The sequence below is a fragment of the Artibeus jamaicensis genome, unplaced genomic scaffold (genome assembly GCF_021234435.1).
Source record: "Artibeus jamaicensis isolate MK-2021 breed Jamaican fruit bat unplaced genomic scaffold, CSHL_Jam_final contig_332, whole genome shotgun sequence".
NCBI classification, from domain to species: domain Eukaryota; kingdom Metazoa; phylum Chordata; class Mammalia; order Chiroptera; family Phyllostomidae; genus Artibeus; species Artibeus jamaicensis.
The window spans coordinates 20,911,706-20,937,385 of NW_026521788.1; the positions used below are offsets into that span (position 1 = coordinate 20,911,706).

At 36.8% G+C, this 25,680-nt stretch overlaps 1 protein-coding gene across 6 annotated transcripts in view; it reads left to right on the forward strand.

Annotated features, from left to right (window-relative positions):
* The first annotated feature begins 500 nt into the window (after positions 1-500).
* Positions 501-25,680, forward strand: part of DDX50 (DExD-box helicase 50) — a 30,054-nt gene continuing 4,874 nt past the window's right edge. The window contains exons 1-14 of one of the 6 annotated variants that reach the window (XM_037130615.2): positions 501-688; positions 4,664-4,717; positions 5,064-5,363; positions 7,631-7,706; positions 8,062-8,240; positions 10,166-10,283; positions 10,400-10,585; positions 11,075-11,220; positions 14,290-14,439; positions 19,690-19,851; positions 20,307-20,426; positions 21,423-21,496; positions 21,714-21,873; positions 23,858-23,992. In XM_037130615.2, the coding sequence (XP_036986510.1) occupies positions 602-688; positions 4,664-4,717; positions 5,064-5,363; positions 7,631-7,706; positions 8,062-8,240; positions 10,166-10,283; positions 10,400-10,585; positions 11,075-11,220; positions 14,290-14,439; positions 19,690-19,851; positions 20,307-20,426; positions 21,423-21,496; positions 21,714-21,873; positions 23,858-23,992 (1,947 nt within the window). In that variant the 5' untranslated portion in view covers positions 501-601. The other 5 variants (XM_037130617.2, XM_037130613.2, XM_037130618.2 and 2 more) reach the window with 5 other exon arrangements.

The following is a 25,680-nucleotide window of genomic DNA, read 5'->3' on the forward strand; positions in this document are numbered from 1 at the left end:
GCAGGCCCCGCGCCAAGCCGTTGGAAGTTATCGCTCCACATTCAACAGGCGGGGCGGAGGTCTTTAGCTTCCGGGAGCGAAAGGCGGGCGGCACGCCATTGGCCCTGCTGTAGGCTGTTCCCGCTCCAGTCCGCGGCTCGTGATTTTTTTTTTGGGGGGGGGGTGTTATTCGCCGCCCTGGAGGAGCTTTCTAATCCCCGCACTGCATGCTGTGAAGCCCCGAAGAGTATCCGCGGTGCCGAGAAGAAATATTGGGGTGGGGGTGGGAGGTGAAGAACGGAACCCCCATCCCCACAACCACTTTATGCTAATCAGCTCTTGTGTCCTTTATGGAGATTGGCCAGGTTTTTACTGTTAGAAACCAATCACTTTAGAACAAGGATAGGCCAATCGAACTTTCTTACACTCATTGGTTGGAGATTGTGACTCAAGGAAAGAATTTAAACCTAGATTACTTCCTCCCCACCCCCATCCGGCGGTGCGTGTCCCGGAAGTGACGCCTGGCTTTGACCGGGCGGCCGCCCTGCCCCCGCTTCCTTTCGCGCTGCCGCTAGCCTAGGTGGTTGTGGCCACCGTGCCCTGAGGGAGGCGGCGACTACCAATGATGCCTGGGAAACTCCTCTGGGGAGACATTATGGAGCTGGAGGCACCCTTGGAGGAGACCGAGAGCCAAAAGGAGAGGCAAAAGGTGCGCTGAGGATGGGCCGCGCCTCCTTTTGGACTGCGCCGGCTAGGGCGGGGAGGGGAGTTGTCCCTGGTAGACTGTCACCACCCGCCGTAGCATCCGAGGGCCTCCCGTCGCGCATCCGTCGTTCCTGGGCCATTCCTCCGTCCATCTGGAGAAGGGCGACATTGGGCTTTGGTTCTTCAGCCTTTTACCCGTCTGTACCTGCGAGATGGGCAGACTCAAGCTCCCATCGACACGTAATTTGTTCTTTTCTTTTTTCTTAAGCAGCGAACCCTGTTATTTGGTTCGTGTTGGCCGTCTTAGAAAATGTTTAAGAAAACTGATTGCTTTAAATGTGTGTTACTTCATCACCCTGACCTGTGTGCGAGAATCTTGGGGGAGAGCGGCCTTAGGTTTACAAACCTCGGTAACTAGTCTTTAGAGGCTTAAGCAGGAGTATCACAGGCAACAGTGCCAGGATTTGGTTGTGATGGAGATCATGTGAGTTGTATTAATAGACTTTACTGTTAGTATTTCCATTCATTCCACAAGTATTTATTGAGCCTAATTTGTGCCAGACTGTGCATCAAGAGATTTAAGTCCCTGCTCTCAACAAACCTGTGGAGTTGTAGAGTCTTCCCCCTTCATCCAGCCCCTCCAAAGAATGACACCTGGAGAAAAAAAAGCCGAGGAGAGTAAGGAAGTGGTGGTGTTTGAGGGCTGACATTTGACAAAAGAATGAAAATATTCTGTATAGGCCCGGAGAGCAGAACCTTATTACAAGGTAATAATTACAAGGTTGCCAATCCAGCCACGCAGTTTTTATTTATTTATTTTTTATTTTTAAAAAAGATTTTATTTGCCATGGCTGGTGCTGCTCAGTGGATTGAGCGCTGGCTTGCGAACCAAGGGGTCGCTAGTTCGTTTCCCAGTCAGGGTGCAGGCCTGGGTTATGGGCCAGGTCCCCAGTGTGGGTTGCTGGAGAGGCAACCACACATTGATGTTTCTCTCCCTTCCCTTTCTCCCTCTCTTCCCCTGTGTCTAAAAATAAATAAATATAAAATCAACTCCTATTCTGTCTAAAAATAAAGTCCTTTTAAAAAAGATTTTATTTTTATTTATTTTTAGACAGGGGAAGGGAGGGAGAAAGAGAGAGAAACATCAATGTGTGGTTGCCTCTCACATGCCCCCAATTGGGGACCCAGCTGGCAACCCAGGCATGTGCCCTGACTGGGAATCAAACCTGTGACCCTTTGATTTGCAGACCAGCGCTCAATACACTGAGCCATACCAGCCAGGGCATTTTTTTAAAACATATTTTTATTTACTGATTTGCAAGAAAAAGAGAAACATCAGTTTGTCATTCCACTAATTTATATATTCATTGGTTCATTTTTGTATTGTATATGGCATGACTTGGGACCAGCCTGGAACTTTGTTTTACTAGGATCACACTCTCTAAGCAAGTAAGCTACCACAACAGACCAGTTGGTATTTTTTTATTTTGTTTTTGTTTTGGTACTAAAATATATACAACATAACATTTACTATATTAACCATTTTTAACTGCAGATTTGCCCTGACTGGGTGGTTCAGTTGGTTGGAGCATCACCCAGTACACCAAAGGTTTATGGTTCCATCCCTGGTGGGGACATATCTAGGTTGAGTTTTGATCCTGGTGGTGGCATGTACTTGAGGCAGCCTATCCATGTTTCTTTCTCTCTCGCCCCCTCTTCCCCCAGTTTTTCTCTCAAATCAATATACATATCCTCAGGTAAGTATTAAAAGTAATAATAATAAAGCAGACTGTACAGTTTTGCAGCATTAAGTATATTCATATTGTTCAACAGCCCCTGATGCCATTTATCTCCAGGACTTTTTCATTCTCCCAAACTGAAACTCTGCCCATTAGACAAGACACCAACTCCCCTTTGCCTCCTTTCCTCAGCCCCTGGCAACCACCCTTCTACTTTCTGTCTCTGTGAATTTGATTACTCTAGATGCCTCATATGTAAGTGGAATCATCTAGCAGTTATTTTAATTTTGTCTCCTCCTGAAATACTTGTTTTTCTTCTTGCTTTAAAATCCTATTCATCTGTTATGGTTTAGTGTATGTGCTAACCACTGTAATGTGTGTACATAATCTCATTCCCCTTTGAAGTCTTGTTCCAGTGCTCTCTTTACCATTTGATTAACCTTTATTATGCACTTTCTTGTAAAGTTAGCTCATTTTTCCTGTATATATCTTTCCTAAATATTTCCTGAAGATTCCTGAGGGAAATAGCCATGTATTTGACCATTGTTACATTTCACTATAATCTTCTAAACTGATGGCTTTCAGATTGTACATTCTCTAGAAGTCCTTGCTGCAAAATTGTACGGTTTAAAATGGTTAAAATGGTAAATTTTATGTTGTGTATATTTTAGTACAGTTAAACTGCTTGGATGGAATGTTAGCTTTACCTTTGTGGTAAGGTGGGAAGGTGATAAGGTTCTGCTCTCTGGGACTATGTGAGTTAGAAACAGATTGGAGTACTCATAGAAATAAGTTGAAGATAATTTTGGCTTTGGGTATGTTGAGCTATGGAGCTGGGCCTTAGGTTTTCAGAATTTGAGTGCGACCGAGGAAGGTAGCCTGGCAGTGTATGTTGAAGCTATGAAAATGGTACGAAAGTGTAAGTAGAGAGCAGACTTACGGAACATCCACAGAAAGAGGAGGAAGAGGAAGCACTAAAGGTAGAGGTAAGAAGATAAGGAGGGAATAGAAGGTCATGGAAGCCAAGGAAGTGGAGCATGTCAAGCAGTGTGGATCAGATGTGGAACAACGTATTTCATCACCTTGCCATATTGATGGGCTTGGACCTAGAGGTCTCACTTTACCTTGCTTCATTTCCCTGAAGTGCATGGCCCAGGAACAATTCAAACTCCAAGGCTGGCTCTCTAAATCACCTTGTATTTCTATAGAAGCTGTTGATTTGGGGAGATGTGGGCTAGTTCAGTTAACTAAAGATCGAGTGCTGCAATATATAAATGTATAACTTAGGTTAATTTAAAGCTCTACCATTTACAAAGCATTTTCACATGTTACTCAGTTTTCACTGAAACTCCTGTTTTATGGATGAAAAAATTGTATGTGAAAATATTCTGTAAAAAAATGTGTAAATCATGGTGAAATTTTTGGTGGTAATAGCTTTTACCAACACTAATCAATACTTTCTAATTTATTTTGAACATTTGACCAAGTAATTCTGAATGCTAAATTTTCAGATCACTTCTTGCTGTCTGCAGATATTAAAGTACTGGCCACTCGTCTGATGTTTTAAAACTAAATTTGCAGAATAGTCTTGTAAAAAAGAAAAGTTAACTAAATTTGTAAAACTTTGAAAAACTTTCCAGGATTTCTAATATAGTTGTTCTTTCATGGGAGTGTAACAGTTAATTTGAACTATATAATTGCATTTCATTTATTTTTTCATGAACCTGTTATTATCATTGTTCAGAGGGGAAGCATGTTGTAAAAAGATCATGGACTTTCAAGTCAAATGGGCCTTGATTTCTAGCACTTCCACTTGCAGGAAACTTAACACGTGGGTTTTTGGCAAGTTGCTTAACCTCTAAGAACTTCTGTTTCCTCATCTGTAGAATGACAAAGGCAATACAGGTTCGCTATCCCTTATCCAAAATCCCTGGGGCTAGATGTGTTTTGGAATTCAGAATTCTGGGGATTTTTTAGAAGGTTAACACCCCAGTAGGGTTTTTGGTCCCGCAACCTTTAATCAAACATCTTAGTATTAAATGTGAATATTTATACTAAGTATAATAAATAAGGGCTGTAGATAACCTCATATTAATTCAAGTCAAATTTTGCCACCAAATGAGTTCAGGTCAGGTAAGGTTTTGTCTCCAAATAAGTTACAAAAAAAACTTTCGGTTTTCAGAGCTTTATGGATATCGGAATTTCGGATAAGGGATTATGGACCTGTACTTCCCTTATAGGGTTGTTATGAAGATTTAAACAAGATAAGCCGAAAACACATTACACAATGCTGGGTAGGTACTCAATAAGTATTAATATTTTTTCTGTTGGAGATATTTGAAGTTTTTGTTTGTTTTTTAATTTATAAGTCTTGGGTTCTCATTCTTTTTCTGAAAAGGAGGAATTTTACTTTCCTTTAAATCTAATGATGGGATTAGATGGGCTAGAAGCCAAATCTTGAGGATGTAAGAGATGAGAGAAAGCAATACCTGAGGCTAAAGCTTGGCATTAGAAACCAGCTTCGATTTCTATCAGGTTACTTTTAAGATAACTGTACAGTGAGCTTTGCTGTTGGGGGAGTCATGCTCTACTCTTAGAGGAGGGCTGTGACTCTATTGTCACTGCTTTGTTTTTTTACAGAGTGATAGAAGGAAGTCAAGGCACCATTATGACTCAGATGAGAAATCAGAAACAAGAGAAAATGGTGTTTCAGATGACCTGGATGCTCCCAAGTCCAAAAAAGCTAAAATGAAAGAGAAGCTAAATGGAGACACTGAAGAAGGATATAATAGACTTTCAAATGAAGTTTCTAAATCTCATAAGTCAAGAAGAAAAGATCTGCCAAATGGAGATATTGATGAATATGAAAAAAAGTCAAAGCGAATGTCTCCCTTACATAGTTCTTCTCATAAATCAAGTGATAATAATAAGCTAGAGGAGGTATGGATACTTTTTGTTTTGCATTTGACATTATCCTTGAAATAGAGGTTAATTTGATTGTTTAAACTAATTAGAGTTGATTTTATAATATTTCCTTCTTAGTATCCAGTATTTTCTCTCATTTGGACCCTGGAATCTCTACAGCCGAAACCTCATGAGTCTTTTTTCCTTTGTCCCTTGTTTCTTTTAAGGTATTGCCTTTTCTTTGGGGAGGAAGTGGGGGATGATCAGATTAAAACCTTTTCTATACATTTGAGTTCTTAAAACTTTCTTCTAAATTGCTTATTGATGGTCACCTACTTTCATTTCTTGTAGTTCTTTTGCACCCTGCCAGTACTCATGAATTGACTTCTGATTTCCTAAAACAATGTACCATAAGCCCACTTGACTTTGTGTATTTTGCCTTTTGCTTTTTCTGCTTTTATAACAGTAGAAACTTTAAATGATCTTTGCCTTTGTAACTCAATTTTAAAGCTGCATTTTAAAAACAGAAATGAAAGAAAAGTGATCTGAAGAAATCTGTTCCCCTGGGTATTTTGGAAGAATCTTTGTTGCGTTTGCCCAGTACCTGTTAGTGTAGATATTTTCTTGCACAGACTTTGTTTGGTTTGTTTCTGCAAAGTTCATAGATTTCTCAGTAAATTATTTACGTCCTCGGAAAGAAACAACTTTGCTATTCTTAATAATTCTTGGTAGTTAATAATTCTTTATATTTTTAAAATCTGATAGCTATTGATAATTTAAATATATTTGAGCTTAATTTAATGTGTATCTTTGGGGAGTTTTGGGAAAAGATATTGAATTCTTGCCTTACAGTATGGTGTTTTTATATTTGATTTGCTGTTGGTCAGGAAGCACTTATGTTACAGAGTTGATCTAAATAAGGCCCTACAAATCTGTATTGCTGATAGAGGACCGCACAGGTTGCTGTTGCTCTTTTGGGATTTTGCCTGATACACTGCTTTGTATTATAATAAGCTTACCTGTTTGTAATTTTATTTAGATCATGTTAGGATTCAGGAATTTTACTTCTAGAAATTTGTCTTCCTAAGGAGGTAAAAATGAGGTGTGCAGAAATTATGAATAAGTTCTCTTATTACAGTGACACTGTTGATAATAGCCCAAAATTATAACATCCTAAGTGTCTGGTAGTAGGCAGTTGGCTTAATAAAATACACTATATGCAATAGCATGCATCTATCCTAAATGTCATAGGAGAATGTTAGAATGGCATTCAGTGTCTCTTACTAAATGAAAAAAAGCAGATTACAGAACACTATATACAGTATTTCTTATTTTTATTTTAAAAATTTCTGTGTGCATAGAGTGAGGATTGGGAGAGTGTTTCAAATGTGACTTTAGCTGACTGGATTACAGGTAATTTTCCTTCCTTTTGTTATATAGTTTCTAAAATTTCTGCTGTGAAAATGTACTACTTTTGTAATATTTTTTTTCTTTTAGTCTTAAAAAGTTGACAGCATTGAAGTTTCCTTAATGGCTTACAATTTGATTTTGCTATTGATGTCTTTTATTTAATTCCCTATTTGAAAATTGCTATTGTGTGTGGTTCTGGAAATACTTTCTTTAAACACACCAATAATAAAGTTTGTGGGTAGATATATTGTCTTTGTTCTATACACACACTGAGTGGAACACAGAATTTTTAGTAACTGTTAAATGATAATGTCATGCTAACCTGTACATATGTTAAAGATATTTTCAAGCTTATGGGAACTTTTCCTTGTATTTGTCACCTAAAAAATGCTTTTTAGAGCTATAGAACAACTTTTTAAAAAATAGAACAACTTTTTAACTTATTTTTTGGTAGCAATTTACATTCCTCATTGTGTGATTTCTTCTAGGATTTTTATTGGCTGGTGTTAATCCTCATAATTAGCACTGTTTGTATCTGAATGTGATTTAGATTATTAAATAGTTCTTTTGTAATATCTTAGTTAAAAGGAACTATATTTTGATTTATGTAATAGGTGTATTTCTAAAGGGAGTTTTATGTGTGAATTATTTTTAAATGTATTATGGGAAAATATATTAAGTAAGGTTGCTACAGTATTTAAAGGGATTCTTTTGAAATTGAAAGAATTTCTCACTAATTTACCTTATAAATTAATCTATACAGTTTTTGCAAGTATTAAGCTAAAGCTGATTTGTTAGCTTATTTAGTAAAACTGAAAACAGTAAATGAGGAAAAGATTCTTAGTACTTAGTCAAATGTGAACTATGTTAGAACTTTGATTTCATTTTGACAGACCCTAACACGTGAACAGAAGGAAGGAGCTTTCTCCAATTTCCCTATTTCTGAAGAGACTATAAAGCTTCTGAAAGGTACAATGAATTTTAATGGATATGCAATGGATAATGTAAATCTAAAAACTAGATTTTCTGGCCAAAAGGAGAAAGAATATAGAAAGCATAAGTAGCTCATCTTTAATTGCAGTTATTTCTACATCATTCTTTTGGTATCCTGATCTGTTTTTAAATCTAAAGAATCATATATTTGTCAAAAGTTTAGATCTTTTAAAAAAGATAATTCCTCTTTGGAGTAGGAATAACTGTAAATGTCGCTAGGTGGTATATCTTTAGGCAGACATTGAGGAATCAGGATTATCATTTTCAAAGAAATATATTTTTTTCTAATTCTAGTCTTAAATAAATATTTCAATGAAATCTCATTTTACAGGTCGAGGGGTAACATATCTCTTTCCTATTCAAGTTAAGACCTTTGGTCCTGTATATGAAGGAAAAGATTTAATTGCTCAAGCACGGACAGGAACAGGAAAGACATTCTCTTTTGCCATTCCCTTGATTGAAAGACTCCAAAGAAATCAAGAGACAATTAAAAAAAGCCGCTCACCAAAGGTAACCATTATAGGGAGTAAAAAGTTTAAACATTAATGAAAAGGGAAAGAAAGAGTATATTGGTTTTGAGTTCAAGTACCCCCAGGACAGAAAAGTTAGTCCCATGGCATAAAGTAAAAATTTGGGACCTGCAGCAAAAATTGGTTGATTTTTCTTTTTTTTTTAAACAAAAGAAATCTTACTCTGACCAGTGTGGCTCATTTGGTTGGGCGAAGTCCTTCAAGGCAAAAGGTTGCCAGTTCCATTCTTGTTGGGTCACATGCCTGGGGTTGTGGGTTTGCCCCCCCACTCAGTTGGGGCATGTGCAAGGTGCAGCCAACCTTTTCAGGGTCTCTCTCACATCAGTGTTTCTTTCCTCTTTCTCCCTCTCTTCCCCTCTCTCTAAACATAAGTAAATAAAATCTTTAAAAGTAAAATCTCAAGTGGTTATTGCATATAAATGTAATGTTTATGGACCCTTAGATATCTTTGATAACTGTAATTATTATAAAGCCAGCATATCTAATTTTAGGAGTATTTAATTTATAGTTAGTATATTTAGTGACCTTTCTCTTCTCTTTTTTAGTCATATCCTTTGCTTTTAAATAATGAATTTGCTAAAGAGATATTCATTTATTTGGTCATTTTGCAAATTATCAACATTTTTTTCATTGGTTGACTTTAAGAAGAGATTATGGAATGATATTGCTGATCCCTATGTTATTGGGGTACTGGAGATCAGTCCTAATGTATAAGTAGTGATGAACAGAGAGGCCCTAGTGAAATTTTAGCTTAAAGGTAGACTTTTTTAGAATCCATGTTTATTTTAAGATGCATAGAAGTTAAGAAGAGCCCTGGCTGGTGTGGCTCAGTGGGTTGAGCGCCTGACTGCACACTGAAAGGTCACCAATTAGATTCCCAGCTGGGGCACATGCCTGGGTTGCCGGTGAGGACCCTGGTTGGGACTGAGTGAGAGGCATCCAGCCGATGTATTTCTTATACATCATGTTTCCCTCCCTCTCTTTCTCCTTTCCTTATCCTCTCTCTAAAAATTAAATGTTTTTTAAAATGTGAAGAAGAAAAATTAGCATTATAATTTGAAAAGATGTGACTAAAAGTAATTTGCTCTTTTAGACTATTAAATGGTATTGCAGTATGAAAATATGACATATGTGAATGTAATTAAGTCTTAATGGTCTTGGGTCAGGTTGGCCAACAGGGCAAATCTTTTTCAGAGAATTCTACTTCTTAGGTAAAATTAGGAAACATTGCAAGTAATAGAAGTAGGACACAGTCCGAGCACTGCCTTAGAAACTTTTATGCCGAAAGGTCCTTACTGGAAATTCCAGCTCTGCCACTTTAGCTGTTTGGTCTTGGGCAAGATTCTTAATTTCTCTAAGACTCAGATTCCTCGTTTGTAAAATTGGAATAATCCACCTCACAGGATTTTTGTGAGGGTCAAACTAGGTAATTCATGTAAAGCACTAGTGCCCGGCACATTGTGAGCATTTATTCATTCAACAAATGTTTTTTGAGTATCTGTTCTGTGCCAGGTACTGTTTGAAGAACAAGGTATACAATAATTCAAATGGACATAAATCCTTGCCTCCGTGGAGCTTACATTTTAATAAGTGAGAAACAGTAAGGAACTAAGTAAAATATAAATATCATATGGTATAAATGCTAAGGAGAAACTGGGGCATGAGGATATGAAAAGAGGGTTAGGAAGCTCATTGAGAAAAGTGAGTTTTGAAAAGAGATCTGAAGGAAGTAAGGGAGGATAAAATAAATACAAGCTGTTGTTCTTGTTTTTTGTGGTGTCCTTAAGTACCAGGACATTAATGTTGAGATTCCTAGTTTTAAATGTACCTTTAAAAAAGTCTTCTCAATTTAAATTTAGACATCTTTAGAAAAGTATCTTTTTGTTTTTTAAACCTCTTGCTCAGGTACTTGTTTTGGCTCCTACAAGGGAACTGGCAAATCAAGTAGCCAAAGACTTCAAAGATATAACTAGGAAACTCAGCGTAGCGTGTTTTTATGGTGGAACATCATATCAAAGCCAGAGTGAGTAAATATGTATGATAGTAGCACAAAGATCTATTTACTACTTTAAAAATCTAAAGAAATAATAGGAAATATATATTGATTTACATATGGTTGATATTTCTTTCCTCTCACAGTTAATCATATTCGAAATGGTATTGACATCTTGGTTGGGACCCCTGGTCGGATCAAAGACCACCTGCAGAGCGGCCGATTAGATCTTTCTAAACTGCGCCATGTTGTGCTTGATGAAGTGGATCAAATGTTAGATTTAGGTTTTGCTGACCAAGTTGAAGATATCATCCATGAGTCCTACAAAACTGGTATATCCTAATTCAAAATAAGCATATTAGCAGTTATTCTCTTATATAAAAACTTGAGAAATGTTTGCTTTGTAATTTTTACCGCATTGCCCCATTGTTCTAACAGAACTGAAATTATTTGGAGTCTGTTCTTTTCATGAACAAGAAAATACAATAGCATATTTTAAGTAACTATTTTCTTAGTTTTCTTTACTTTCTTCCATCCTTTTTTATAGTCAGTAGTTAGATTTACTAATTCATGTTATTGAAAGTTTCATTTCATTTTCTTTGCCCATTGTTCCTTCTTCAATTCTCACCTTCCTTCTGGGTTCTGTCTTGTTTATATTTTCCCCTGATTTTGAAAGTTGAAAGTTTTAATAAGTGTAATGAAGTTTGTGTTCAAAATTCACGTTTTGAAATTTTCACTATTTTCTCAAAGTTTGGGGGGATTTTTAAGAGCTGACTACATCATGGGATATTAAAAAAGCATTTGAATTCTTTTTGTTTAAGATTCTGAAGACAATCCTCAAACTTTACTTTTTTCTGCAACTTGCCCACAGTGGGTATACAAAGTTGCAAAAAAATACATGAAATCCAGATATGAACAGGTTGACCTTGTTGGAAAAATGACTCAAAAGGCTGCAACTACTGTGGAAGTAAGTAGCTTTCCAGCATGACAGATTTTAACATTTAGTTGGTATTTTGAAATTTGTTGAAGCTAAACTTGAGTTTTGGGTACCACTTCGGTCCAAATCTTTTTTGCCCTTAGTCAGTGAGATACTTATGTAATTCTGTAGTATGAGACTGAAGAGCAGAACAGAATAAATAGGGAGAAAAGGCATGAATAGACAAACTCCAAGAGAGAAACAAGCAGCCAAGACAGAATCATGAAGTGTGTAGAATGAGACACAGGAGGCGCTTCATATCAGTTCAGAAAGAATGGTGCTGGGATAATTTGTTAAAGCTTCAGTGAAAAAAGTTACATCCTCATTCATATTTTATATCAAAAAATTTTTCAAGCGATTTTTGAAAATTAAGCATAAAATCATTTAAAGCACATATAAGTGAATAGTCATTTGATTTCTGGAAAGGGGAGGCTTTTATGAATGGAAAAGCCCGACTTTCCCATTTTTATAAATGGAAAGTCAGAAGAATGTAGTATAAAGAAAAAGGTTGGTAATTTCGACTCTATGAAAATTTAAATCAATAATATTTTTTAAAAATAATATTAAAGGTAATATTTGCATGGTTTATGATAGGTATGTACCATATATGTAACTTTTCCATTTAATAGAGGTACATATCTATATGTGGATATAGATAAAAATAGGCTTAACAATCGATAGTATGATCTGTAAATACAACATAGTGGTCACAAAGAATGCATTTGAGCAATACAAACCAAATTATAAAACGATCTGTACACAATTGTACTATTTATAAAAAGACAAAAATGCTAGATTCTTTAGGTTTTTATATAAATGAACAAAGATAGGTTGGAAGGATAAACATCAACTTAATAATAATTCTAGGAAAGAAAACTTTTTATTGATAGGATGGCCAGATGAAGCTTTGTGTATTTTGCAACGGCTGGAAGTTTTACAATAAGAAATTAAAATGTATCAGTGAAAATTTTTATTAAGAATGTTTTCAAACATATACAAAAATTGAAGGGATTCGATATACCTATCACCAGGCTTTAAGAATGATCTTTCTTATACACCCATACAGTCTTTCTTCATCCCTACATTTAAAGCAATCTACTGTCTTGGCTGGTGTGGCCCAGTGGATTGAGCACCAGTCTGTAAACGGAAAGGTTGTTGCCAGTCAGGGCATGTGGGCCAGGTCCCCAGCTGGGGATGTGGGAGAGGCCGCCAATCTGTGCTTCTCTCCCCCTCTTTCTCCCTCCCTTCCCCTCTCTTGAAAAATAAGTTAAAATCTTTAAAAATAAATAAATAAAGCAATCTACTTACCATATCACCTTCAGGTAATTTAGTATATTTTTAAAAAGGATAAGGACTCTTTAAAAAAACAAACAGTAAACCACAAAGTTATCACAGTAGAAGAAAACAGTTTTTCTTTAATGTCACTAAATATCCAGTGTCCACATTACCCTTTTTTTTTTTTAAGTAGTTTGTTTGACTCTAGATCCACATAAGATCCTTGCTTTATACTGGTTTGTATGTCTTAAATCTTTATAATCTGTAGATTTTTCTGTCCATTTTTTTCCTTGCAATACTTTGTTGAGAAGAATCGGTCAGTTAGTTGTCTTACAAGTTTTCCACAGTCTCAACTTTACTGATTTGCAACTCAGTGGTGTTCTTTAACATGCTCCTCTGCCTTCATTTTCCTGTGAGTTAATGGTTAGATTATTAATGGTTAGGCTTGATCAGATACAGGGTTTTTTTTGTTATTTTTTTGAGAGTGGGGGAAGCAAGACTTTGTTGTAGAGAGTAAAAAAGATTCTTCGTGTTCTTTTGCATGCTTTCCTGTTTTCCAGGTGTTCAGTAATTTATGTTACATTTCTAAGATAATTTTGAGATATATTTTAAAATGCACAGATTTAAAGTGTACAGACAGTTTAAGTTTTTTAGCATGAGCATTTTCAAACATCAAAAAGTTGAATTTCGCAGTGAACACCCATATACCCTACAGTTGGAATCTGTCATTAACATTTTACTATGTTTGCTTTATCACGTATCTACCCATCCCTGTATCCATTTTATTTCTTGATGCATTTCAAATTGTAGAAATCAGTGTACTGCCCCATAAGTATTTTAACATGCCTGTCTTTAGCACTCTTACTGTCTTTACTAAGGGAAGTAAATATTAGTAATATTTACTAATTTTTTATTGAGGTAAAATTCTAATAACTAAATTTAAATTTGTAAAGTGTACAATTTAATATCATTTAGTACATTAACAGTACCACCATCTTCTATTCCCAAAACACTTCATCATCCCAAAAGGAAACCTGGAACCATTTGGTACTTGCTTTCTCCTTTCCTGGCAAGTGCCAGTCTGCTTTTTGTCTCTGGATTTACCCAGTTGGGTATCTCGTAGAAATGTAATCATATAATATGTGACTTTTTTGTGTTTCGGCTTCTGTCACTTAGCATGATGCTTTCAAGGTTTGTTCATATAATATTACAGTTGTTAAAGATAAGATTTACGTACAAAAATGCAAATTTTTAAATGTACACTTAGTTTTGACTAGTGCATACATGTGTGTAACCAAAACCAAATATAGAATATTATCATCATCACAGAAAGTCCCCTTATGCTTCTGCCCCCTGAATCCCAGTTACATAGGCAATCACTGTTCTGATTTTTTGCTACCATAGATTAGTTTTGCCTGTTTTAGAACTTCATGTAAATGCAGTCATACAATGTATACTCGTTATTCATGGCTTCATTCACCCAATATATGTTTTAAGATTCATCCATGATGTTGCACATGTCAATAGTTGGTTTCTCCATCTCTCTTTTAGTTGGTTCCTTTTACGTACTCAGTAGTATTCCATTGTATATATATATTGCCATTTGTTTATCCTTTCACCTATTGGTAGCCATTTGTACATTGTTTTTAAATGGGATTGGGCAGAGTCTTTGTTTTACTGTCTTCCAGCAAGGTCAATTCTAGAACAGATAGAAAAAAATGTATAAGAGAAATCATTTTTACTAATTTTAATGAAATAGATATCTGGCATTTTGTTTCCTCAAAGCATTTGGCCATCCAGTGTCATTGGTCTCAGAGACCAGCAGTTATTGGAGATGTCCTTCAAGTCTACAGTGGTTCTGAAGGGAGGGCTATTATTTTCTGTGAGACCAAAAAGAATGTAACTGAAATGGCCATGAATCCACACATAAAACAGGTAAGTCTTTTTTCATGGTTTCTTTAATTGAGATTATAGGGATGAATCACTCAACAGAAAACTATATTGTCCTTTGTGGCTCGGGTTCAATAGTCATTTGTAGAGTCGAGTCTAATTCAGAAAGAAGTTGTAGCTAGCCTCTTGTGATCTGTTAAATCAGGATAGAATTCTCCCTGTTTTCCTGAGGTTTGTTAAGATTTTGCAAATGTGAACTTGAAAATACAGAGATTGAAGCATAGTGAGTGTGTGCAGGTGGGAGTGGGTAATATTTCAGAGTTGTGTTACAAAACAAATCACAAATATTTAGTGAATGAATCAGAATATTAAGTCCATGTGTTTTTTTGTTTTAACTTTTTATTGGAGAAAATTTGAAACATAAAAGTTAGCAGTATAATGAACCTCTATGTATTCATTCTCTAGCTGCAATAATTATTTCATCCAAATTCTCACTTCATACTCCTAACTCATTTTGATGCAAACCCTAGATAACATATGTTCCTAAATATGGGTATGTGTCTGTAAAAGGAAAGGATGATTTTTTAAAACTCACCATGCTGTTATTTAAAAAATTAACAGTAATTAATGCCTTGAAATAGCATTTAGTGTTAGGATTCTCAGTTGCCTCATTAATGTTTTGCTTTGCCTTTTTTTTTTTATCTTTAGAGGGGAAGGGAAGGAGAGAAGGAGAGAACTATCAATGTGTGGTTGCCTCTCATGGGTCCCCTGCTGGGAACTGGCCTGCAACCCAGGCATGTCCCCTGACTGGGAATCGAACCACAATCCTTTGCTTCACAGGCCCATGCTCAATCCACTGAGCTACCCCAGCCAGGGCTTGTTCATATTTTTTATCTTCTTAGATAAGTCCCTTTAACATTTCATATAATAAGGGCTTGGTGATGATGAACTCCTTGAACTTGACCTTATCTGAGAAGCACTTTATCTGCCCTTCCATTCTAAATGAAAGCTTCACTGGATAGAACAATCTTGGATGTAGGTCCTTGCCTTTCATGACTTGGAATGCTTCTTTCCAGCCCCTTCTTGTAAGGTCTCTTTTGAGAAATCAGCTGATAGTCTGATGGGAACTCCTTTGTAGGTGACTGTCCCCTTATCTCTTGCTGCTTCTAGGATTCTCTCCTTCATTTTAATCTTGGCTAATGTAATGATGATGTGCCTTGGTGTGTGCTTTCTTGGGTCTACCTTCTTTGGGACTCTCTGAGCTTCCTGGATTTCCTGGAAGTCTATTTCTGTTGCCAGATTGGGGAAGTTCTCCTTTATTATTTGTTCAAATAAGTTTTCCACATGTGGCTGTTCCTCTTCCCCTTCTGGTACCCCTATAATTCGGATGTTGCAGCATTTAAAGATGTCCTGGAGGTTCCTAAGCTTCTCCTCATTTTTTTAAATTCTTGTTTCTTCATCCTTTTCTGTTTGGTCATTTTTTTCTTCCTTCTGGTCCACTCCCTTGATTTGAACCCCAGTTTTCTTTCCATCACTATTGGTTTCCTGTGCATTTTTCTTCATTTCAATTAGTTTAGCCTTCATCTGTTCCTCTAATTTGTTATTAAAATTGACCACTTCTGTGAGCATCCTGATCACCAGTGTTTTGAACTGTGCATCTGATAGGTTGGCTATTTCTTGGTCGCTTAGAGTTATGGGCTCTGGGGCTTTTAGTTGTTCTTGACCCATGTTTTGGTCTGTTTGAGCCTGTTACGTGTGAGGAGCGGAGCCCTAGGTGTTCACGAGGGCGTGGCAACTCAGTTGCTGGGTTGTGAGGCTGTATGTGGGGGCAGGGTCAGAGAGGAGCAATGGTGGGTTTTTTTTTTTTTTTTCCTCTCTCAGATTTTGGTCCCCTCTGGGGCTTCCCACAAGTAAATTGGGCCCTTCTAGTGCTGGTTCCCAGGTGAGTGGGCTTGTGTATGTTCAAGGACCCTGTGGGTCTCTCCAGTGAACTCTCCTGTGAGGCTGGGAGCCTCTCCCGGCACCTCAACCTCTGAAAATTTTTCCAATTGGTGCTTTTAAGTTTTATTTCCCCACGCTGGGGCCCTAGGTTGTGTGGTCTGTCTCACTGCCCCCCCCCCTTTTTTTTTTTGCCTGGTTTATCTACTCGTGAATGTGTGTCCTCCTCAGTCAGCCAACTGCCTTGCACGCCTTGTTTTCTCCCCACACCTGGTTCTACTAACCACTGCCTCTTCCTGCCAGGACCCCTCTCCACCGGCAGCCGACTCCTCCCCTCTTACTGGTCTGGATGGATGGTTCATTGTTGTCAGACTTCGGTACAGTTCAATTTTCTGTTTGTTCTGGTTGTGTTTTTGTTTCTAAATCTTTGTTGTCCTTAAATTTGGTTGTACAAGGAGGTACAGTGTTTCCACCTACGCCTCCATCTTCCCATGTTTCGGTTTTTAAAAGTGGTATTAAAATAATTTTTTACACTTTAAGATTTAAATAGAATCATTTAAGTATTGTTTAGCACAATACTTACAGCAAACAGTATAGAAATACAGAAGTGTAGCTATGTGTAGAGATGCATATATCTCATTACTCCTGTAATACTATTTTTATGCTGATGATGTCCAAATCTTCTTTCTGGTTAGCCCTGTCTCCAGTATCTAGACTTGGGTTTACTGGCTACAGATAATCACAATCTATTATGTACCTAAAATTGAATTCATCCTCTCCTATACTCCTACCTACTCTTTCACTAGCACTCTCTATTGTTGAATATATCTATCTATTGCTGAATATATTGGTATATCTATCTGTAAGCAAGAAATCTATCACCTTTGACTTTTCTTTCTTAGCATTTGCCATGTAGTTAACTACAAAGTGTTTTTTAGATTCTCTCTTACTGTTGTTCAAAATATGGGAGTCATGTATAATGCTGTTCCTTTCCCTTCTACTCATTTCCATTGTCTTCATGAAGTCCTCCCAGTTTCATCTACTAATAGTTCTTGAGTTCATGTATTGCTTAGTCTCTACTTACCTTTCCACCCTTACCTTCTTACTACATTTTCCCCCCATTTACTACATTCTCTCCTTACCTGCCATTCTTTCTGTAACCACAGAGCTCTTGCCTAGCAACTCCTGCTCAACCTTCAGACGTCAGTCCAGAGAACCACTTTTCAGGGACCTTTTCCTTGCACCACACTAGGTCAGTTTGTCCTGTTATAAATGGTCTTTGGCTCTAAAACCTATGAATCATCCATTAGACTTGGTAGCTAAATTTATTTTTGTGTGCCAAATTATTTGATTAATGTTTCCTACCAGAGTATAAAGACCACAATGACCGTAGTGGTCTTAAATTTTTGTTTGCCATTTCAGTCCTAGTGCCCAAAATGTCGTGTATGACTAAATATTTGCTGAATGAATAGATGGTCATTGTCACTGCCTTGGTGAAGCTAGGGATGCCATATTTTGCCATACATAATGCGCACCCACATTTTTGGCCCAAACTCTCAGGAAAAAAAAACTTTTAATTTTTACTGAAATAAATACTTCAATTATTTATTTATTTATTTATATTTAGGGGGGATGATTACCATATCCCAGGGTATTATTTTGCATATGGATATCGTTACTGCTTTCTAGAGTTACACTCTTAACACGTAAGCATAAATAAAAGAATTAAAAACATTTACATAGATACAGAATTAGTACTACCCATGTATAGTGAGCATCCTTATTTTTCCCTGAAAAACTTGAGCAAAAGGCACATTATACACGGCAAAATGTCATACCTCTTCTGAATTTCCACAACAGCCTGCTACCTAGGTCTCCCTAGCTTTTGCTTTCTAATGCATTCTATACATTCTAATACATTCTATTACATTCTACATGTTGTAGCCAGTGTGTTCCTTCTACACTAATACATTCTGTATGTTGTGATCAGCATGTTCCTTCTGCAATGCAAATATGTTCATGATAATCTGGTTATAAACATCCAATTGTTCTATATTGTCCTCAGGATAAAATTCATATGCCTTTTAGCCTCCTCTCTTACCACCTCTCCTTTTCACTCTGTGATTTAGCAATATTTAGCTCAAATATTTGTAGTTCCCCAGACACTCTCTGTGTATTTTTTCTGCCTGAAACTCTAGCCTCCTGTTCACCCTTTTCCCTGATTACTAGTTCCTTATTATGTGTCAGGTCTCAGCTTCAATGCTACCCTCTTCTCAAGTAAGATTGAATTAGGTTTCCCTGTTAGATATCTCTGTAGTGCCCTGCACCTGGTTATATAGCACATGTCACACTGTGTTGAAAACGCATATGAACTTGCCTTTTCCCGGACTGTTACTTTATGACTGTTTCAGAACCCAGCTTAGTGCCTTGTGCATAGTAAGTACTCAGCGAATTAACTCATGAATGCATCAGGCTTAAATACCAAGGTTTAGACATGGTTGGGGTTTAATCATTATTATAAACTTTTGAGTTTTAATAGTGGCTCCAATACTATTAGTGGCTCCAAATAGTTTATAATGCTGGGAAAATTATTTGCAACCAAGTGGTAGAAAAAATATGAATAGTATAAATAGGTTCAACTTCAGTAAAAATTATAGACATGTACATTGAAATAACATTGAGAAATCTTTTTTGCCTATTAGAGTCACAAGAATTATGACTCATAATATACAGGGTAAGCAGGCTATGAGAAAATAAATATCAGAGAATGTTGAAGAGTAAACGGGTATAACCTCTTTTGTTAAATGCTTTGAATTTTTGACCCAGAAATGCAGCTTCTAGATATGTGTCCTGTTGAAACTCACACATACTGAGGTGTCCTGAAGTACAGGTACACTGTTGTTCACTCCAGTATTGATTCTGCAAGTGGAGATTTGGATATAACCCAAATATTCACCACTAGGGTATTGCTAAAAGAAATGATACTGCATCCATATGAAGGAATCATATGTATATAGTTCTAAAAAATTAAGTAGTCATATATTGTATATGTGTAAATGGCTATGATGATTTAAATAAAGTTAGAGTATACGCTAGTATACGTGAGAAGTGTGTGTATTTAAAAATATATATATATCTGGAGGAACATTCACCAAACTGCTAGCAATGAATTACTAGAAGGTTGATTTTAAAAGATCTTTTCTGTAATGTTCACTTTTTTTTTTTAGCAATAAGTATGCGTTATAGTGATCAGAAAATCATATTTTAAAAAACAAAAAAGAGCTCATAATGTATGGTGTTAGGGTGCTATCACTTATAACTTTGAGCTGTACACTTCCTATTCCCCTTTTCCAATAGAATGCCCAGTGTTTACATGGGGACATTGCACAGTCACAACGAGAAATTACACTGAAAGGCTTCAGAGAAGGTAGTTTTAAAGTTTTGGTTGCAACCAATGTGGCTGCCCGTGGTTTGGACATTCCTGAGGTTGACCTGGTGATTCAGAGTTCTCCTCCACAGGTAGGAAATGAGATTTGATTTGGGGGAAATAGGAACAACTGTATAATTTACATTTTATTTACAAGATATTGCTTTGATTGTGAAGAATGTTATATGTTCTTGCTCTTTGACATTTTTTTTTGTCACCGTGGTCCTTAAATTGATCAGACTGTGATGCCTTTGTAAGTTGTTAACTTCAGTATTTGTGTTTGAAATATGCACTCATGCAAAGGAATTATAGAAAGTTGCCATATATATAAAGAGTCCTGGGATAAGGTGCATACTAAGGTTTTAAATCATAACCTCTTTGTCCCAAACTTGTACATAAGAATTCTTTGGAATGTCAAAAAAAGCAACAGGATTGAAATAAAAATATTATTGGTAGCAGTAGTTTTGTTATTAGTGTTATTATTTGGAGGCTGGAATAACTGTAACTTGCTAGTTTTTTTTTCAAGTATTACCTCTTTTATTTTTAGGATGTTGAGTCCTATATTCATCGCTCTGGACGCACAGGTAGAGCTGGCCGGACAGGGATTTGCATATGCTTTTATCAACCAAGAGAAAGAGGTCAACTGAGATATGTGGAACAAAAAGCAGTAAGTAGAGAGTTAAATTATTTCAGGCTTATTATCTAAATGGTGCCTTTAAAAAGAATTCTTTCTGTTACTTGTTCTCACAGATAAATCTTTATTCTCAGTTTAAGCCGCATTCGGATGTGAGAGGCATGTGGAAATCTAAATTTGTACTAGCTGCAAGACTTTGTTTTAATATAGCTTTTAATGTGGAGAGAGAAGAGCTGACTTTCTCATTTTTCTATTGAATTTCTCCCTCAATACTAAAATCAGAGGTGCATTGTGATTTTAGCAGTTCTTAGTGTTCAGCATTGTAATGGTGACTGTGACATTGTCCTGGTGTAACAGTGAAGCTTATATTGAGTAATGGTGCATAAGCCAGTTTCTATAAGAAAATATACTTTTTTTGTGGTATGGATTTTTTGTAATAGTTCACATTTCTAATTTTTATTTTTATTTATTTTATTATTTTTTAAAAGATTTTATTTATTTATCTTTAGAGGGAAAGGGAAGGAGAGAGGGAGAGAAACATCAATGTATGGTTGCCTTTCATGAGTCCCCTACTGGGAATTGGCCTGCAACCCAGGAATGTGCCCTGACCGGGAATCGAACCGCGATTGTCTGGTTCGCAAGCCCCTGCTCAATCCACTGAGCTATACCAGCCAGGGCACATTTTTTATTTTTATGGTGTGTTTTTATATACGCTTTTGTGTAGTTAGTAAAATGAGATAGGGTAATAAAAAAAAATTGATAGTGGTAAACAGCATTATTTTCTTTTTTGGGGATCAGCTTTATTTTGCAAGTGAAATTCCATGTTTGTAACTAAGGGGCAATTCAAAAAAATCTTTTTTCTTTCTAGATTTTGTGATTGGTGATTTATTAGAAAAAAAGCGTATCTTTTCATCTGCTAGGGCTTGGAAATCTCTTAAGTCCAAGAAATGGAAATTCAACAAACTATATTAATTTAGGATTAATTGTAAAGATTTCCATTTTTCTTTAATGTAATTCTTTCATTTTCAGGGAATTACTTTTAAACGTGTAGGTGTTCCTTCTACAATGGATTTAGTTAAATCTAAAAGCATGGATGCCATCAGGTATGCTTTCTGACCTTGCTGAATAATTTTTTCTTTTGTATTAGGCTATTCATCTTTAAGCTCTTCTAGTTCAAATATCAGAAAATTTAATCACCAGTTTTACCAGCAGATACTTAGTTATATTGAAATATAAAAACATTGCTCTTTCTTTTCCCATTTATTCCCTAAATATTTCCCTTCTCATTGACCAAGAAAATTTGCTATTTTTAAACCATAGGTCTCTGGCTTCCGTTTCTTATGCTGCTGTTGATTTTTTCCGACCATCAGCTCAGAGACTGATAGAAGAGAAAGGGGCAGTTGATGCACTGGCTGCAGCATTAGCCCATATCTCTGGAGCATCGAATTTTGAACCACGATCTTTGATTACCTCTGATAAGGTAGAAATTTGTGAAAAAAATTCCATGGGCTTGAAATAAACATTGAAGTTGAATCATAGCTATCTGTCTATCTAGAGAGAAATACAGGAAATCTTCACTTTGTACCACACTGTGTTATCTGAAACATGCATACCAAAACCTATTCTTTATTTTTTAAGTTGCTTTGGAACCATGCCAATTAAGAAATAAACTGTTAACATAGCACCATGCAAAGTAAGGATTGCCGGTATATGTCGAGGCCGTGTGTGTGTGTATGTGTGCGCGTAACATCATCTGACCTGGCCCCCTGCCATGTCAGTGTCAGATGTCAAACCACACCACAACTATTGCTTTCAAGTAGTTCAAAGATGTATTGTTACTCACTGTGGTGTAGGTGAGGGGAGTCACTGGGTGAGGGGCCCCATCAGAAAAAGAGCTCTCTGGTGTCTGGATGGAGAGAGAGTCAGAGAGAGAGTAGGTGGGAGAGGAGAGCAAAAGGAGCAGGAGAGGAAACTACATGTGACTCATGTGGTGTAGCATAAATGAGTACAGCTGGATCATCTGGTATTTTCCACTTGGCAGGTCTTAATGGTCTAGACAAATGTCATTTTGCTGAGAGTGACTTTTTTTAATAGGAATTTTTACTTAATGAGATAACTTAGTTTTAATTTTTTTAATTAAAAATATTTTTAATTGGTTTTAGAGCAAGAAAGAGGTGGGGAGAGAGAGTGAGAAACATCTCTGTTGTTCCACTTATTTATGCATTCATTGGTTCTCTCATTAAAGGAGAAAGAGACAGAAAGGGGGAGGGAGAGCCTCCCCCTTTCTGTCTCTTTCTCCTTTAATTGGTTGATTCTTGTACGTGCCGTGACTGGCGATCACACGTACAGCCTTGGTGTATTGGGCGTACTCTAACCAGTTGAGCTACCCAGCCATGACTAAGAGTGACTTAATGGCCAACTCTATCCCTCCCTTCCCTTCTGTTCCTCTCCTTCCCCTTCTTTCCCCTGTATGCATCTACTCCACTCTACCACTCCCCCCCTCCCCCATACACTAGAATGTAACCTCTATGAGAGGAAGGACTATTTACAACGGAAACTCTAGCACGTAGTAGAGTCTCTGGAACGTACATAGAGGGCACTCTGAAATACTTGTTAAATGAATGCCTCCATATGTCTTCTTCATGTTGATCCTTTTCCTGTAAAGCAATTTTTGCTCTTATAATAATAGTCCCTAAAATGTTTGAAGAGATTTATGTCCTCTTGTTTTTCTACTCTAAGTTAACTTAGATTATTTCAGAATTGACTTCCTTAATTCCTTACTACCTATCTTTTCTCTGATGCTCTAATGTCTTAAAGCATGAAGGTTAGAAATAAATATAGTCTTTACAGCAATGCATAAAAGAATGGTACTTTTACCCTGGCTGGGTAACTCAGTTACAGCGACGTCCCATAGCACCAAGGTTGCAAGTTCAGTCCCTGGTCAGGGCACATTTAAGAATCAACTGATGGCCCTGGCTGATGTAGCTCAGTGAATTGAGCGCGGACCTGCGAACCAGAGGATCGTGGTTCGATTCTCAGTCAGGGCACATGCCTGGGTTGCAGGCCAGTTCCCAACAGGGGTGCATGAGAGGCAACCATACATTGATGTTTCTCTCCCTCTCTCTTTCCCTTTCCTTCTAAAGATAAATAAATTAATAAATTTTAAAAAAAAGAATCAACTGATGAATGTATAAATAAGTGGAAAAATAAAGTCCACATTTCTCTTTCTCTCTCTTCATCTCTCTCTCTGAGTACATAAAGTTTTTTTTTAATGGTACCTTCAGTGATCTATAAATAATCATCTTCTATTGATATAGTTTCAAAGAAGTTATTTTTTTAGCAGTCATGTTATACTGTTGGCTGATAAGTTGGCATGTTTGTAAGGATTATAGAATTAGAACTTCATTGCAGCTGCTGCTGCTGCTGCTTTTTTCCCAAACACAATGTGACTTTTATTCCTCAAGGGGTTTGTGACCATAACTCTGGAAAGCCCAGAAGAAATACAGGATGTCAGCTGTGCTTGGAAAGAACTTAACAGAAAGCTGAGTAGTAATGCCGTGTCCCAAATTACCAGAATGTGCCTCCTGAAAGGAAATATGGTAGGCGTTTCTAGACAAGTAAAAAGCTTTTTAATAAACTACTGTAAATGTTTATGTAGACTAACAGGTTTTGTTTTTCTTTTCTTTTTTTGAAGTCTAAAATGGGATAAGTAATATTGTTTTCTCCATATGTTTGTTTCCAGTTGTAAATTTTGGGGAATTTATTTAAATAACCCATTGCCATATAAAACTAAGTTATTCTTCTTAGTTTGACTATCTAATTTCCAAGTTACTTATGTTTCTGCCCTTATATATTTATTGTGTGGCGTATGTGTTTATTCTGTAACACTAAGTATTTGGTTGGCCAAAAAGTCCATTAGGTTATTTCCGTAAAATAAAAGACACACTTTTCATTTTCACCAATAACTATTGATTTGGATATTTTGAGCATGTCGGCTATCTCCCGCTATTGGCATCTAGTAAGTAGGGGCCAAGGATGCTGCTAAGCATCTTTCGATGCATAAGATGGCTATGGATTGAGATGGCTATGGCTGTTCTTTGGCCACAGCAAAGAATTATTTGGCCGAAGTGTCAGTAGTACCAGAAACTTCACAAACCACTTTTGACATGTTCTGTCAGACACAGCACCTTCTCCATACACTGCACAGATGTTTTTTTGCTTTTCAATTGTTTTTTTTTTAGTGTATTTTATTGATTCTGTTATTACAGTTGTTCCTATTTTTCCCCCTCAGCAAGTTCTTTGGCTTCTCCATTTCCTATGCTATTCTAACTTCCCCATCTATTTTGTTCCTATCAGTTATGCTTCTTAATTCCTGCTACATTTCCCCATTCTCCCCCTTACCCCTCCCAGCTGATAACCTGCAAAATGATCTTCGCACCTATGATTCTGTTCCTGTTCTGGTTGTTTGCTTAGTTTTGTTTTGGTTTGGTTTTTTAAGATTTCTTTGTTGATAGTTGTAAATTTGTTGCCTTTTTAATGTTCATGGTTTTCATCTTCTTTTTCTTAAATAAATCTAACCTTTCCTGTAATAATGGTTTGGTGGTGATGAACTCCTTTAGCTTTACTTTGTGTGGGAAGCACTTTATCTACCCTTCCATTGTAAATGATAGCTTTGCTGGATAGAGTAATCTAAGTTAGGTTCTTGTTTTTCAGCATTTTGAATACTTCTTGCTAGTCCCTTCTTGCCTGCAGGTTCTTTTGAGAGATCCACTGATAGTCATATGGGAACTCCTTTGTAGGTAACTTTCTGTTTTTCTCTTGCTGCTTTTAAGATTCTTTCTTTAGCCCTGGCTGGTGTGGCTCAGTGGATTGAGCTCCAGCCTGCGAACTAAAGGGTCACAGGTTCAATTCCTAATCAGGGCACATGCCTAGGTTGCGGGCCAGGTACCCAGTAGCGGGTGTAATAGGCAACCACACGCTGATGTTTCTCTCCCTCTCTTTCTCCTTCCCTCCCCTCTCTCTAAAAATAAAAAAAAAAGATTCTCTCTTTATCTTTAACCTTTGGCATTTTAATTATGATGTGTCTTGGTGTGTTCCTTTTTAGATCCAACGTGTCTGGGAGTCTTTGCTTCCTAAACTTGTATGTCTATTTCCTTTGCCAAATTAGGAAAGTTTTCTTTCATTATTTTTTCAAATAAGTGTTCAATTTCTTGCTTTTCCTTTTCTCCTTCTGGTATCCCTATGATTCAGATGTTGGCACCTTTGGAGATGTTCCAGAAGTTCCTCA